At 38.8% G+C, this 16864-nt stretch overlaps 2 protein-coding genes across 2 annotated transcripts; both read right to left on the bottom strand.

The window, feature by feature from the left end:
• Positions 1-289: 289 nt before the first annotated feature.
• On the bottom strand, positions 290-6897 carry cenpk (centromere protein K). Its single transcript, XM_044029185.1, has 10 exons — positions 6834-6897; positions 5652-5753; positions 5474-5530; positions 4232-4295; positions 3965-4011; positions 3769-3851; positions 3502-3600; positions 3040-3175; positions 2890-2943; positions 290-1322 (listed from the first exon to the last, which is right to left on the bottom strand). The coding sequence occupies exons 1-10, from the start codon at positions 6834-6836 to the stop codon at positions 1167-1169; spliced, it is 801 nt and encodes a 266-aa protein (XP_043885120.1). The 5' UTR covers positions 6837-6897; the 3' UTR covers positions 290-1166.
• A 5733-nt stretch (positions 6898-12630) lies between these two features.
• On the bottom strand, positions 12631-15592 carry lbx1b (ladybird homeobox 1b). Its single transcript, XM_044029183.1, has 2 exons — positions 14094-15592; positions 12631-13571 (listed from the first exon to the last, which is right to left on the bottom strand). The coding sequence occupies exons 1-2, from the start codon at positions 14419-14421 to the stop codon at positions 13084-13086; spliced, it is 816 nt and encodes a 271-aa protein (XP_043885118.1). The 5' UTR covers positions 14422-15592; the 3' UTR covers positions 12631-13083.
• Positions 15593-16864: the final 1272 nt, after the last annotated feature.

The raw sequence follows: 16864 nt of genomic DNA, 5'->3' as shown, positions 1-16864 counted from the left end.
CGTGAATTAAGTTCTACACTGTCATCAAAAATTAATCATCTGCACTCAGTCAATCCATACTTCCTATTGACAATGTCTGAAATGCATTAATCTCCTGCTGAAGACCAAAACGAGCATCACAGTGAGGAAGAAAGGTGACTTTGAACATGGCATGGTTGGTGGTGTCAGACAGATTGAGCTGAGGATTCCACAAACTGCTGATCTACTGGGATTTACACACACAAGCATCTGCAGTGTTCAGACATAATGGTTTCAAGGGGGGGTGTATGCAAAAAAGCCTTGTGGAAAATCAACTCCAAATTAACTTTAATAAAACATGAACTTCAGAACATTTTCAAGGATGCAGATAAATACTAACAGAGTACATTATTGAATGATGGGTCGAATAAAGACAGAAAATATGTAGTCAAGAAAAAAAATTGTCAACTCTTTTTGTACATTAATTAAACTCTACATTTACAGGTTACAGGAAAAATACTTTTATCACTTCATCGTCTACTACTGCTTTAACCTCTACATGCGGGTGGTGGGGCCACTGAAGCCAAACCCAGCTGATAGGGCGAGAGACGGGGATACACTCTGAACAGGTACTAGGTCGATAGTCCATCACAGGGCCAACACGAACAATCATTCAATCTAACGGGCAATGTAGCGTGTCCAATTAAGCTCATGCCTGTTTTTGGAGTGTGGGAGGAAACCAGAGTACCTAGAGAAAACCCACGCACATAAGGGTAGAACATACAAACCCTCGGTCCCGATCCTGGTTCTTTTTGCTGCAAGGCAACAGTGCTAGCCACTACTCTACCACGTGGGCCCATCACTTCAACCATATAGTTTTCTTATCCATGGTTAGTTTATATTTCTATACCATAGATACATACACAGTGCATTGGGGCTGCAATGATTGATGGGTATACGGTTTAATTACTGAATTAAGGCCAACCATTTAAATTTTATTTTAAATAAAAAAAGAGATTTGGGATGTGTTGTTTTGATTGATCAGTAATAAACATTATCATGAGCTGCATTCCTACAGTATATCACCAGCCTTGTTGCTTTCCCAGCACATTTTGTAACAGCTCACACAAATATACACAACGACCGCACTGTACAAGCAGACTTGAATTAGGAACTAAGTGGTGTGTGTGAGATGGTTAATGCACCAGCTAAAAGAAGGTTTCCAGGCGGAGCTTAAAGTTATTCTCTTGGTGCCTCACTGCAACCCCATAGCGAAGGAGCATCTCCACATACGGTGGCCAGTATGTGTCATCCATGGTCACATAGGGGTCATGTGGTGTGTTCAGGGCCTTGTTCATGAGTACCTGCAGAGCAAAACAAGACAGGGGTAGACTGGGGCAGCTACAGTGCAAAATTTAGAATACTGTATTACTGTAAGAATATTATTCTTCCAGTATACAATGTTTATTTCTAATGAACAGTAAATTAATTGTACCCTGCCTCTCACCCAGTGTAAGCTTGGATTAGCCATGGCTTGCCCCACACAAAAGAGAAAATGAATACATGTAACCCCATAAAAATATGTAGTCTCCAACAGGTCTAATCGGATGCTTTAAAAAAAAAACAAAAAAAACAAAACAAACTGTCCTGCCAGAAAAACGAAATCCTTTTAAGTGAAGCTTAATTTGTGTTTGCGTGAAACTGTTGCCTCAAAGGCATCCGTCATCAAAACAAAACATCGCAGAGAAAGCTGGTGCCTCTTCATATTACCAGAGCTAAAATATTAGACTGTTTAAGTAACACAACTATAGAATGACAGAACCGAACTGAATGCACACTACATACAAGTCATTGCCAAATGAGTTCACGCAGTGCATAGCAGTGTTTTGTTTTTGTGTTGCCTGGGGACATTCCCACGTCACATGCAGGAAAGTATTCAAATTATGTCCCAACTCACGGAGGCAAGATGAAAGGCATCTAAGCCAGCTGTGTGTGTGGATGCTGTAAAGTAAGAATGCTTTCACAAATACATATTGCAAATATATTGAAAGAACTTGACAGGTTGTTCCAAACATCTTGGAAACCTAACCCCAGATCTTCAACAGATGTAGTCTGGTTTAAATCCTTCTGTCTCCTCATTTAATCCCAGACACGCTCAGTGACGTTGAGATAAGGGCTCTCTGTGTGAGCCTTACCATCACTTTCGGGACTCTCTTGTTTATGCTGAATACGGTTCTTAATCACATTGTATGTTTGGAGTCCTCGTCCTGGTGTAGAATAAATTTGGAGCCAATCAGATGCCTCCCTGGTGATACTGCATGATGGATAAGGATCTGCTTGTATTTCTGCCATTAATTATGACCAAATCTCCAACTCTCCAATGCAGCCCCAAACCTGCAAGGAACCTCCACCATGCTTCACTGTCACTGTTCTTTATAGTTCTGCTCTCCAGCCTTCACAGAACAAAACTGCCTTCTGCTACAGCCAAATATTTAAAATGTTGACTCATCTGTCTCAGCTGCCATTTTTCTGCACCCCAGGAATCACTTGGCTTTGGCCTTTTTGGCTGCAATTCTTCCATGACTCGGGACAGTAGACATATTTGATTTGGCAGGGAAGTAAGCTTGATGTGTATTTCATCTGCCACACTAGGTATCTACAGTCCATAGCATTGTGCTTCTTCAAAAGAGCTTGAACAGTACATCTTGAAACCTTAGTCGTCTTTAACATCGTTGCCTGAGTGAAATCTTGCTGATGTAGTTTAACTGTCTTGTGTCTTGTTGCTGTAGTCATGACCTGTGACATTAAACTGTCTTCCACAACCTCAGTTTGGAAGCAGAATCATCCAGAATTTATATCCGTGAAAGCATTCTTACTTTACAGCATTTTTCCCCCCCATCAACGCTCATTGTGTAGTGCATAAAAACTTACCTCCAGAATCTCATTAAGGGAAATCAAGTTTTCACTTATCTCAGGGTCAATGTTCTGAAAACAAAAAGAAAGCAGTAACAGCACAATTTTACATGTAAATAGGCTGTAAAAGTGGGTGGCAATCACCAAACACAACACAGGTCACTGCACCTTTTTCTTCTTGTTTGTACTGGATTCATTCTGAGGTAGGGGAACATGCTTCTCCAAGATGTCCCCTAGACACTCCATCAACCTCCCCTGGTAGGTCTTCATTTTCTGGATTTTTTCCTTAGTGTCCTGTAATACACTGTGGAATGCAATTTTTTGGGGCATTATCTGTCCACTTTTCACATTTCTGGGTTGGTTTTTATCATGTTTAGTTGCCTCTGAGGGTACAGAATTATGAACTATTCAGTAGCAGCACCCTTTGTTGAATATAACCAACCAATTTCCTCTCTCGGGTATCCAGGTATTGATAGTGTCAACTTGGAAGTTGTCCTTTGAAGGAGACACTTTTGGATCCACTATCACCACATGGACTAAAGGCTCACTATGTTCACAGCTTAGTCTATAAAACATGCTGTATAACTCATGACATGAATGAACCATCTGATCTAGTGCAACCACTCTCACCTGTGCTCTGATAACGTCTCCTTTTCCATTTTAAGTCGTTCCGCATGTTCACTGGCAGCTCTAAGCACCTGTTTCTTCTCCTCCAGCCACTTCTGTTCACTACAAATAGAAAAACCACAAAGATCACATCCTCAGTCCAAACATGCAAAAACAAACAAATAAAAACATGTCAAAGGCATCTTCAGTCACTTCTATAATACGCTCATGTGCCCCGAGGCAGCACAGTCAGTTAGTGAAAGCCTGCAGTGTAACAAAAGGATTACGTACAGTTCTTTAGTTTCCCTCAGTTTGTCTCTCTTCGCTTCATAGCAGGAAAGAATCATCTCAAGTTCAGTGCACAGCTTGAGCATCTGCACAAAACAAAGTGAGAAGGATGGATTGCATAACCCCAACGATGCATTTAATTAAACACTTCATTGACACATATTCTTCAATGCCACAGTTTACATTTTAACATACATACCTCTTCTTTCCCAGCTTGAAACAAAACTTCAGAGTTTGCTGCCAGCACTGAATATCACAAATCAAGTGAACTCGTTAAAATGCACATTTAACAGCAGATATGACAATTGCATCATTAATTGGAGTTAAGAGGCCTAGAATTGCAATTTGACATGGACACATGAAATCAGTTAGATGATTAAACAGTGACTGATTTGGGGTATTTATGCATTCAGATACTTTGCATGATGGTTTCAGCTCACATCACAGTGTTATTGGGGGGACTTACATTTAGGCTCAACCGCCAGCCACTGCTTCAGTTCAGCTTCTGTTACCACCAGTCGATTTACTGACTGTTATAGATGAATAAACACATAGTATAAACAGACAATATTGATTATTAATTTAGCTGACAACCTAATGACGATCAACAATGAAGATCAACCCATAATAGCAAAATGCAACTGCTGAGTTTCTATGTGCTTGTGTGTATGCTGCCGTATGAGTACTCGTATTTGCATGAACATGTTGTCAGGCTTCATGGCTGTGACATTACATCACAAGAGGGTTTGTAATATAAACATTTTAGGGATGGCAACTGAGGATTATTTTTCCTTTTTTATTCATCTGTCAGTTATGTTCCCAATAAATTGATTAGGTGTTTGCTCCATGAAATCTTAGGGAAAAACAGTGGAAGTGTACACTGTACACTGTTTCCTATATCCTCAAATGTCTTGTTTTGTCCACAAACCAAATACATTTATAGTCTACCAACAAATCCAGAACATTATTTACATAAAAAAACAAAACAAAATGCATCTAGAGATATCTTTTAGATCTCAAACACCTTAGTAGCCAATTATGAATTTATCAATTAATGTTACAGCTCTAATACTTGTTTATGGCGTTTTTTTAAGCAGAAACATGTGCCACTTTGACAAATTTGGTGATTCGATGCTTTTCTTCAGTTTTGAGTAGAGCTGAAACGATTAATCTACTGGAAACTAAATTAAACAACAAGTATTGTGATAATCAATTAATCGGTTTGAAGCTTTTTTTCATGATTAAAACAAGATTTCTGATTGTTTAAGCTTCTTAAATATGAATATTTTCTTAATTTCTTTGCTCTGGATATCAAAGAAATCATTAAAAGTCAATCATTTTGGTTTGTGGTCAAACAAGACATTTGAGAATATCATCATGTCCAGGTTTGATGAACACCGATCAATTTTTTTTAAGGTTTTATGATATTTTATGGACCAAAAGATTTATCGATTAATCGAGAAAATAATCGACAGATTAATCGAATATGAAAATAATCGTTAGTTGCAGCTCTAGTTATGAGCGTGTACTGAATTGTAGTTTGGACTAATAATGGCAGAACGAAAAAAAGACAATCAAAACATTTCCTTGGCCGGTGGACATTACGATAAATGTTCACCGCCATCTGAACTGTACATAGCTTCAGATTTTCATGTGTGATCTGTGACTTTAGGAGGATACAGTAAAGAAATAGGTCAAGTCATCTCACCTGTTCTTGTGGCTTCTCACAGAAATCTGGCTCACACAGTATAATCTCATTCTGAAGCTGCAACACAAGAGACAGACCAGTTTTACAGTTTTACCTTTTCATTAAAAACAAGTGACTGTATAAACCCAAGAAACAGTGTGTGCACAGTGTGGATCATGAGAGTGAATGGAGAGATTACCTTCTCCAGCTGAGCAAATTGCTCCTCACACAGGTCCAGCAGCTCTGACTGAGCAGCCACTGACAGATCTGCTGCAGCCTGTCCAGCCTCTTTCATCTCAGCCTTGAAATGCAAACACAAAGGCTCAGAATCGCTTCTGCCTACTACTTCACCCAGCAAATTCGCTTTGCATGCTCCGATGTAGGGAAAGGACTGATTTTGATTGTCTTTGGGGTGGAGGGGTGGGCCTGCATTACGCTTCAAGTGAAGATTTTATACGACAATTTGGGCTGAACAATTTATCGAAATTTTATTGAAATGGCAATACAGCCTATTTTCAAATCACAGAATGTGTGTCAAAATATAATTTTAGATTAATTATTGTCTCGATCCATACACATCTTATTCTACAGACTGAAGAGAATATCTTTGTTTCTCACAGATCTGCACAAAGTAAATGTGCAATTCCTGTCAAAATAATCGTAATTCGATATCTATTCTAAATTGCACCAAAATTTACCAGAATGTCTGCAAATCACTGGTAAGATACTGATGCTGTTCTTTTCATTTCTTTAGTGTTCTAATGTTGAAGCAACATTTTACATGTTTCAAAAGGCAATACAGGGATGAGTCAATTCAGTAACATATCAGTTTGATACTGGACAAAATAAAAATAAAACATTTTGGAAAATTACAAATAAATAAAATGCAATGTAATAAAAAAACAACTCTCCATAACACAGAAATGCTTGATTAAGCACAGGCGGTAAAAATATTAATTAAATCATAAACATTTTAGCTAGATAGTCCAAGCGGCAGCTAGAAATATAAGTATAACAATATTATCCGACACAAACACTAGTACTATCAATATAAAATGGTTAGAAATATAAACGAGTATTACTTTTACCACACTAACTAAAAGTTCTAGGAAAGGAGATAGTAGGAACGATTATACATTAAGAAAAATAGCATTGTGCACAACGTGAAGGTAACATTTTCTTGGTCGTCCCAATTCACAGGGAAAACTTTCAACCACTATATTGTATTGGGGGATAGATTTGGCGTTACCCGCGTACATATCGGAGAAGTAAAAACGTATTGTTTTACATAAACAATGTCAATGTTTCTAACTATTGAACATGAAAATATCTCACTCACGTATCTTGACCGGAACTCTTGTCAAATAACGCGTATTCTTACCATAATGTGTCAGATTATCTCCACTGAACGACCAACAACCACTGTCCACTCCTTTTCAAAATACCGCCAACGCTGATGACGTCAGAAATGCGACAGCGCGGGTGCTGAGGAGCGCTACTGCTGCGCAGGTCTGCGCAAGAGCGCTGAATGATGTTTGTTAATGAATTAAGAACACTTCGTGTGGCTCTGTTGTAACGTCAGTTAAAAACAGGTCAGTCACCGTAAAACATCATGTTTTCTTCAGATAAAACACACCTGGTTTTCATTCTACATACACACATTATACACAAAGTTTATCATTACATTAACAAAGGTTTAACCAAGCAGGATGAATGTTATATAATACATATATACAATATGTAACAATATTATTTTTCTTTCTCATGTGTTGTGTTTTTTCCTGAATTGTGGACTCCAGGGATAGTAGCAGTGCTGTAAGGCCACTGCTAATGAGATCCTATAAATAAACAAATACATACTTACATCAAGGGCCTTATGTTGGACGAGTGGCGAGCACTGCTGCCATGCTGCAAAAAGACCCTGGTTTAAGGACCAGTCCGACTAAGGGCCTTTTTCCAAGGAGTTAACCTGTTCCCGTTTGTGTGTGCATGGCTTTTCTCCAGTTTCCTCCCACAGTCCATAAACATGCAGAGGTTAATTGGACACTCTAAATTGCCCCTAGGTGTGAGAGTGAATGTTTGTCTCTGCGTGTTGGCCCTGTGATGGACTGGTGTCCTGTCCTGGGTCTACCTCACCTTTCACCCTGTGTCAGCTGATTGACTCCAGCTCCCCCTGACCCACATATGTGAGAATAGAGCGGTAGACAATAAATGAGTGAATGAATGAATGAATACTTACATGATGACATAAATCTGACACAACCTGCACAAATGCAAATAGGGTAATTTAGCATTTTAACCCTTTTTGCCCCCTTGATAAATTACCACAGCTCCTTATAAGGACATCCTGGGGGATGTTATATGGGATGTTTATAGGTCTGATTTTAAACATTTTGAGTACTTTTTGCTCAGGTGTGTTTTTTCATCAGATTGTCTAGTTGTGCTGAAAAAAGGGATATAAGTCTATAATAAGTCTATAATAAAAGCAGCTGAAATGATCACATTTTCTTGAAACATAAGACACATCTTTGGCTAATTGAGTGCGGTGAATGAGGTTCACTGACACAGAAACACCAGAAGGTGTCACTGTTTGCCTCTGTACTCAGAGTGGGACTGAGTTTATGGTCCTCACAGTTTACAGTCTTCACCTGCACCTCCTCCTCCTCCTCCACCCTCCTGTTTTTTTTTTCCATTTCATTTTGTCAGTCTGAACACTGACAGTTTTTTCATCACCACAATGTTTAGTCTGACACTTGATTTAAAGGATCAATGCGTCAGATTTGGACGTGCCAACAGGACGGGCATCTTATATAATTTCACTTATTTAACAACCTCGCTTACATTCATTTGTCCATTTATCATAAGTTTTTTTACACTATGAAATTAAGTTATCCATCAGTTAACTTCATCTCAGCTCAAAGGGTAGAACATTTTTGCCTTTTTTTATTTCATGCACTTGACAATGATGACACTTACACAGCCTTTAATGACATGTCATTTTTTGGGTAGGAATTTAATTTGTTTTATTTTCAAGTCTATTTAAGTCTTTAATTCACATCCTTGCTGAAAAAAATACTGAGTTCAGAATGCTGGTGCAATTTTAAATATATTCATGTTAGACCATCTAAAAAAAAAGCTGCTTCTCCTGAAAACTGCAAAAAAATATCATTTTAACAAAGACTTGTTTTCCACACCCTTCGCCTTGTGTGACTTCTCACAGAGTCATTTAGAAGCCGTCTTATCATATTTAACCATTCTTTATTATTGTTGTTATTATTATTATTATGCTGCCTCTTCAAAAATATTTATCATCACTTGAAACACAGTGTCAGATTAACAATCACATCAAAAAGTGCCATTGTACGTATGATTGTTTTGTTTCTGCATATTCTTTTCTCTTTTTTTTTCTACTTTATCTTCTCTTGAGCCACAGACTTGGATTTGTTGTTGTTTTGTTGCAAGCACATTAATCTGTGAGTGCATTTGCAACACAATTAAAGGACTAATTCAGTCCAAACTGATTCATCCTGCAGCAAAACACTGGAGAATATCATTGACATGTGTTACATGTGCTGGTTTTCCTGGTGTAAAAAAAAAATAGAAAAATCCAAGCTCCATCCAAAAATAAAAGAAAAGAAGAAGAAGAAGAAAAAAAAATCACATAGCCTGGATTATTTGAATGATCAATTAGAATTTGATTAATATGCAAATTTGCGAACAAACTGTTCCATTTGAGCCTTCAGCGCAGCCTAATTAATCAACAGTTAAAGGAAATTAATACATACATCAATTCTGTCAGGAACATGCTTAGTTCAATCGCCCGTAAAATTGAAGTTTGAAGTATTAACTGGCTCCACAGGAAGGCTATGATTAAAACTCTACAATTCAGCTCTATTTAGATATATAGAGTGATTTAACTCCAGGCAAATATAAAGCCATTTACAGATCTCTCCTTTTTTTATATATATATATTCAATAATAATAAAAATGATTATTATTATTATTAGAAATAAAATGAGGGGTTGTTTGAGGCCTATGGATATACATTATTTTGAAATTTCCTGCAAAGACTGAGCTAATTAAGTCTGTGAAATGCTTAAATACTGTCACTCGGAGAGTGTCTTGATGACAGTGCCTTAATTTACACTTTGCACCTGAGACTTTTCCACAAGGTGCAAATAATAAAAGAGAGAGAGGGAGACAGAGAGAGAGAGGAGGGGAGAGTGTGAAAAGGGGAGGGGAAGAGATGAAAAGAGAGGGCTGCACTATTGTTTCAGTAGGGACTCATGCATCAAACTTCAATTTTCCGCACGATTGAAGTAGTGATTTTTTCCATCTTGAAGTGAAATACTGAAATACACTTAAGACCTCCAGATTAATTACCACGAAGTGGTCCCTCAGACTGTAGTATTACTTATCGCTGGGCCCGCCTGACAAGCCCTCATAAAATAAGCAAGTGGAATCCATAAACTTAGCCTGCCTTAACACTCTCTCCCTTCATAAATATGCTTGATTCAGAACAGGCTGCACAACACACACACACACACACACACACACACACACACACACACACACAGAACAGACAGAGTGTTAGGATACACTTTAAAAGAATCACAGTCTTCTTGGACATATAGCTTCACAGTCAATGGTCTCTGCTGGTTTAACAAACACTAACAATTTTGACTAATAAGTTATTGACACTCTAATAATAATAATTTTAAAAGGAATAATGGTAAGAAAGTGGCTGCATCTTATCACCACTCATTCATTTTCTACTTTTTTTTACTACATTCTGTACACACTTCTTTATACACACATACATATATGTGTGTGTGTATATAGAATATATGTACACACACATATATATGAACTGATTCTACGTTTATATATACTAAACACACACATGTATTCATGTATAACTGTGTGTGTGTATATATACACATATGTATGTATATCCATACATGAATACCTATGTGTGTATATATAAAATAAAAAATAAATATGTACACACACACACTCTATATATATATATATATATATATATATATATATATATATATATATATTATATATATATATATATATATATATATATATATATATATATATATATATATATAATATACATAATATCTTAGAGTGTATATACACATGTATAAGTGTATATGTACACACACACATACACACACTCATATGTATATATATGTATATGCACACATTTATTATATAAATATATACACATAGCACACACTGAGCCTGTGTCTCAAACCCCAACTTTTTCAGGTCAATTTAGGCAGAAGTTTAAAAAAAGAAAAGCAAAGAAAAGCAAAGAAAAGAGTAAAACCAGATCAAAGAAAACCAAAATAAAGAAAGAGCAAACACTATAAAACATTTCACAAGAAGACAGCTCCACTTATCGTTTCCCTTAACAAAAGAGGGTTAAACGGGAGGTTGCCTTTTGAGTTCCTCTTTCTGGACAGTCCCTCTTTCTCTCTCTCTTTTTCTCACATCACCATGTTTTCAGCTTCATTAAACTCCTCAAAGACAAAAGAAATAAAGGCAACAGCAGCAGCAGGGGAAAGGGGGTCAAAACAACAACAACAAATAAACAAACAAAACAAAAGAGCTCCCTAACCAGACTTTGGCGTAAACGCCACAGTCTCAACTCTTTATAGCTCCCTACTTAACATTAAAAACGCTCTCAACAAAATCCATTTCTTGTTTAGAAAACGTTCTTGGACAGAAGTCAAACATATTATTCCGCCGCTAAAAAAGCGGAGGAACACAAGCGGCTCACAAAAAAGGGGCAGTTTCATTGTAATTCATTGACTTGTTCAAAACGCCAGCCAAAGAAAGGGGCGAGACATTAATAGCCGCAGATGCCCTCATGAAGGGAGAGTCTATATGGCCTTTGTTCGCGCCCAGTTAAACTGTTTAAAAGGAGGGTTAACTCAATCCATCAAATTGTCTGAAATTGTGAGGAAATTTCAAAAACCATATGGCCTCCAAACGTTTGCGTCCTTTCTGTGCGGTGGGACACACTTGTCTCAGTATTGCTGCCTGCGGGGGACCGGCCCTGCTCCTTTGTGGCCCGTCCCATCAGGGAACGCTGCTCATTTGTCCCCACTTTTCATGCTTTACGCTCAAAATTACGGCCCAGTCCCGCAGAACAAAAAAAGGTCTATAAAGGCTCGGAGAAACTGGCCCAAAAACTCTGCGGTTTTGTGGCATCCTCCTTCTTCTTTTCTCCCCGCCCCCCCCTTCGGCACCAGATTTGTGTTTCTCACATAAATTTTTGCCACGAATGGAGAAACACGTCTAAGGGTCAAGAAGCCACGATACGCATTTAGGCGGTGAAAGGGGATGTGAGATTCCCGGCCACAAAATGTTTAGAGCATCACAGTAGAAAAGGACACAAAGGGGACAAAATAGTTCAGAATAATAACTCTAAACGGGCCGCTTTTCATGTGCTTACACGCCTGGATTTGGCAAAGAGAGCGTGTTTCTGGAATTACATTTAAAAAAAAAACCTTTTATAATATCACAATTAACCATCGGGGTCAATTCAAGAATTACAACATAAAAGGAATATTCAGAAAAAGCCATTTTATTCCCATAGTAGCCTATATACATTACAGTCTGTGCATTGGTTTTTCAAATAATGTCCTGATTTCAGAAAGGCACTTACAGGTGTACAAAACATAACAAATTTAGGCTATGACTGTAAATCTATTGTATCCAAACAATAAATCTAAAAAGTAGCCTTACAGCTCGTCAAAAACCACCGCAGTGTTCGTTAATTGTTGTTGTTGTTTTTTTCCTTCCTCTTCTTCTTCTTCTCCTCCTCCTCGCCATCGCGTGAGCATTCCCATTAAAAATCAACAACAGCAACGCACATACAGGACTGTGAGCGTCCGAGTTTGCCTTTCCGATCATCATCATCATCATCATCATCATGCACTGCAGCATCGGGACGCCAAATATGAAGTGAAGTCAGGGTGGGGGGGTATACAGTCAGATGATGAGGAGGAGGGAGGAGGAAGAGGAAGAGCCGGCAGTGACAAAACTTACACAAAAGTGTTTAAATAAAATAATAAAAAAAACAAGAATAATAATAGAGTCAAAAATAAATAGATTATGATCACAAATCAAATCATGCATTCACATGCAAAAAAAATAACAAGAAAAAAAACAAAACACATGGGGTGTGTGTGTGAGAGAGAGGGGACAGCAGGCCCAAAAGCAATGAAACAGGTGTGTGTGTGTGTGTGTGTGTGTACAGTGTAAATAATAATAATGATGATAATAATAATAATAATGATAATAACAATAGTCATGTGATGTTGGACCATATTGCTTTGATTGCATGGAGTAAGAGTTTGCTGTGAATACACTGTAAAATACCACTGCATATTTCTTTGTTCTGTGTTCATGCTTCACTATATGAATAGTTTTCTATCTGTGCGCGGATATAAAAGTCATTACATTTTGGTACATGTTCTGAGATATGGTATACAATATAAGCAGTAAGTTACAAGTCCTCTGTGGGGATTTTTTTGTTTGTTTGTTTTGTTATTTTTTTTTATAATCGTCTTTTGTGTTTCTCCACTTCTCAGCCCCACGCTGCGCCATCAGTCATCCACGTCAATCTCCACGTCCTCGTCCTCCGAGCACTCTTTACTCGTTGTGTGGTCCGAGAATGGAGACAGCGGCGACGTCCGCAGTTTCTGGGAGAGCTCGTGCTCCTGCTGGCCGACCCGCGCGGGGGACTCGGCGCGCGGGTGGCCCAGCGTGCCGTTGGCGCATTTCTCCAGGTCCGCCAGCTTGGCGAGCTTGTCCAATGGGACCTGGCCCAGGGCCTTGGCCGATTCCACGTCGGCCTTCATCTCCTCCAGGTCCCGTTTTAGCTTGGCCCTACGGTTCTGAAACCACGTGATGACCTGAGCGTTCGTCAGGCCGAGCTGCTGCGCGATCTGGTCCCGGTCTGCGGGGGACAGATATTTCTGGTACAGGAAGCGCTTCTCCAGCTCGTAAATTTGGTGATTGGTGAACGCCGTCCGAGACTTCCGACGCTTCTTCGGGGTGGTTCTCTGTCCGAACAGAGTCATCCCGTCCCGGCCTGCAGTGAGGAAGAGGAGGAGGCTGGGTGAGAATCACGGGATTCAATTCACGCCTGCAGGTGCGTGTGGATTTATCTGCACCGCTGCAGTATGTGTGTGTGTGTGTGTGTAAGTGTGTGCGTAAAAGTGACCATTACGCAAAAAAAAGTGAAGATGATCACTGAAACACTGAAACCTTCTTGGCCCTTATGGGAACAAGTAATTACAAGAAGATTACACAGACACCACTGGGAAATATTGAGCAGCAGACACACGAGGCCCTGATAATATTAAAGATATAAAAAAAACATGGCGATTTATTTCGTTGAAGAAGAAAACTAACGCCGGGTTTCTTCCATAAATGATCGCAAAAGGATCAAAAACGTGCTCTGGGTATGAACGAATTAAAATAACGTTTACATAAATAACAATAACATAATTTTCATTTTCTACAGGCTCTTAAATAACATGTTTTAAATAACCACACATGCTATAACAGAACATTTGCTTGCGGTGTTTTTGAGGCGTGGATTGAGATTTACCTTCCGCAGCCTGTAAAACGCTGACTTCCAGCCCCTTGAAGGTCTTGCTGGCGAGTTCCTCCAGCGCGCACAGCGGCGACGTCTGGTTGAGTAGAGCGCGGCTGGACAGAGGGATGCTGGACGGACGGTGCTTCTCCGAGGACGAGATGAGGTGAGCCGTGCCGCAGATCGTGTAGCTCCGCTTCACGGACGGCTTGTTGAGGATGTCCTCGATGCTGAAGGGGGTCAGCGGCTTGTTGGAGTTGGCAGGAGGCGGCAAGTGGTCCAGTGGACTTCGCCTCCTGTTTTCCACTGCATCACATTTGGCCACCTCTTTGGATGTCATCATTAGGCTTGTGCGCAGAGTTTATGCGGGACTTCGTTGAAATGATCAGCGGTTGGGGGGTAAAAAAAAAGGGGTGAAGTCACATAACAGTTGGGAGGTTAGAGGAGGAAAGGGGGGAGGAAAAAAAAGAGGAAACAAAGGTGCAGACAGAGGACGAAGAAAAAGAAACTCTTATTCCAAAAGTGTGTCTCCTCGGGAGCAGCAAGTCCGCAGGAGTGAGATGCCTCCCTGAAAATGGCGAAGTCCACACAGTTGACGATTACTAACAAGTTACCGTCGATTGGTAGGTAATCAATTATCTCCAGTGGCACTTTCGCCCTCTTCCTTTCACTCTTTGACTATGTTGCAGTCCAGTGCAGGGCTTTTTGCGACTGGGGGTGTCCCATTAATTAGGACGCATGGCTGGAAGGAGGAGGAGCCCGGCGGAATTATAATGCTTTGTGCTCTTATCATCTTTGGTCTAATTTAGTCGTGTGGTGAGACACCAGAATAGGTATATGGGGTAAATGAGGGGAGGCAGGGAAAAGGGGAGAGAGAGAGAGGGAGAGGGAGAAAAAGAGGGGAGATGAGGGAGAGAGAAATCACAATCCGTAGCCTACTTAAGCGTTTTTACGCGGAAAAAAACTTTCAGTTTCAGCTCAGCAGCAGCAGGTGCTTCTGGTCCTTGATTTAAAAATGTGTTTTGGATTATCCGGAGGTTGTCACCAAATAAAAGCCATAGTCATAGTCAGAGAAGGATGTTTTTTTTCTTCGTCCTCGAACCCAAAGCGCGTGGATGATCCTTTGTTTTGTAGTGAAAAAAAAAAAAGGTAATGTAGAGATGCTGGCTCATATATCAGCTGTGACGATCAGCCTCCTCCTCTGGGGCGGGAGAGAAGGAGCAGCGTGCGTCCCTCTCAGCGACGCCGGGTCCGGGCCATAACTCAGGCGAAAGAGCTGCTGCTTTTATATCATCCGAGAAAATAGTTCATCTCCTCTCACACTCTCCCCGCGCGTCCTCCAGGTTTGACATGATGGCTTTATTCTGGTGCTGTGGCGTAAAAATCAACGACAGTTTGTTTTATTTATTTATATATTTATTTTACACGAACGAATTTTCAATGTAGGACTTTTAAAATATTATGATTATTATTTATTTTATTTTATTAATCCAGGAATGTAAAAGGAGAGTAAATACGTTGTTTTTTTTAAACATTCGATTTCAGTGTTCAGTCTTAATATTTTATATTTGTAATTCGAACAGGCCTATTATTGTTATCATTATTATTCGATTGTTGTTATTTTTATATATATATATATATTATTGTGTATTTATTTCGTTTGTTTACAGTCAGTAACACCGTGATTTTACTGTAGTTTTACGTCACTGATGAGCAGTGGAAATAAAACATCAAAATGATGATGATTAGAGAAATACACAACCATATAGTATTTATACTATATTTTATTTATTTCAATGTTTCCGGTCTAATTGCTTTTTTTATTTTTTTTTATTTAAAGATCATGTGACTGTTATGTCAGAAATCTTCTCCACAGTGATTTTAATTCAATTCAAGATTTATTTCTCTTCTTATTATCACAGTTATAACTGTGTCTGTAGTGTAGTATAATATGATCCAATAAAGATATTTTTTATTTCGTTAACATCTGTTAATTTTCTTTACTATTACAGCTATAGTCTGCACATGTAGCACCTTTATTTTATCCAAACATTTCAACTTGATTTATGTTTTTATTATTATTATTATTGTTATTATGAACGATAGAGCGAGTGTGTAAAGTGAGATCTTTGCTGGTTTTGTTTCCAGTTTAACTTGATCATGGTTATAAAAGCAAAAAAAAAAATCAGACACATTTAAGCTAGCATACTTAACATTTGCACTGTGTGTGGGGGGGTTGGGGGTGGGGGAGTGGGTTATATCTAATTTCAGGATACATCACGTGTTCCTCTCAGTTTTAAATATATATTAAATATATATACGTATATATTTTTAATTTCCACATCATTTCTGCACACTTTGTGTCTGTACATAACCAAAACCCTGCAGCTGCAGCACTTTATTTTCCCCACTATGCTACTTTGAAAACTAATGTTTCACTCATATTTGTTTTTATTTTCAACAACATTATTTTGTAGAAGAAAAACCAGATTGTGTTTCATTTAACACAGATGAGAATACACACTGAGGGGAAAAAATGTGTTAAATGTGATAATTAAATACTATAGTATGGTCAAGTAAATCAGTTTTAAATATTACTTAACTTAAATCGTGTGCACGTTTCTTCACTTTACAAATCACATGAGTGAGTGTGTTCCCATGCAGGCTGTGGAGGATCATGGTGCTGAGTGGTGCAGAGGCCTGTTTATTAAAGACAGATATTTGTAGTGGTGTGACATCATCTCTGTGTCTGCCTTGCCAAGGTCAACGACATGTCCTGCTCTCCT

The sequence above is a fragment of the Solea senegalensis genome, linkage group LG6, assembly GCF_019176455.1.
Source record: "Solea senegalensis isolate Sse05_10M linkage group LG6, IFAPA_SoseM_1, whole genome shotgun sequence".
In the NCBI taxonomy this organism is placed as follows: Eukaryota; Metazoa; Chordata; class Actinopteri; order Pleuronectiformes; family Soleidae; genus Solea; species Solea senegalensis.
The sequence above is the reverse complement of the archived record's forward strand: the minus strand, read 5'-3'. Positions and strand labels throughout refer to the sequence as shown.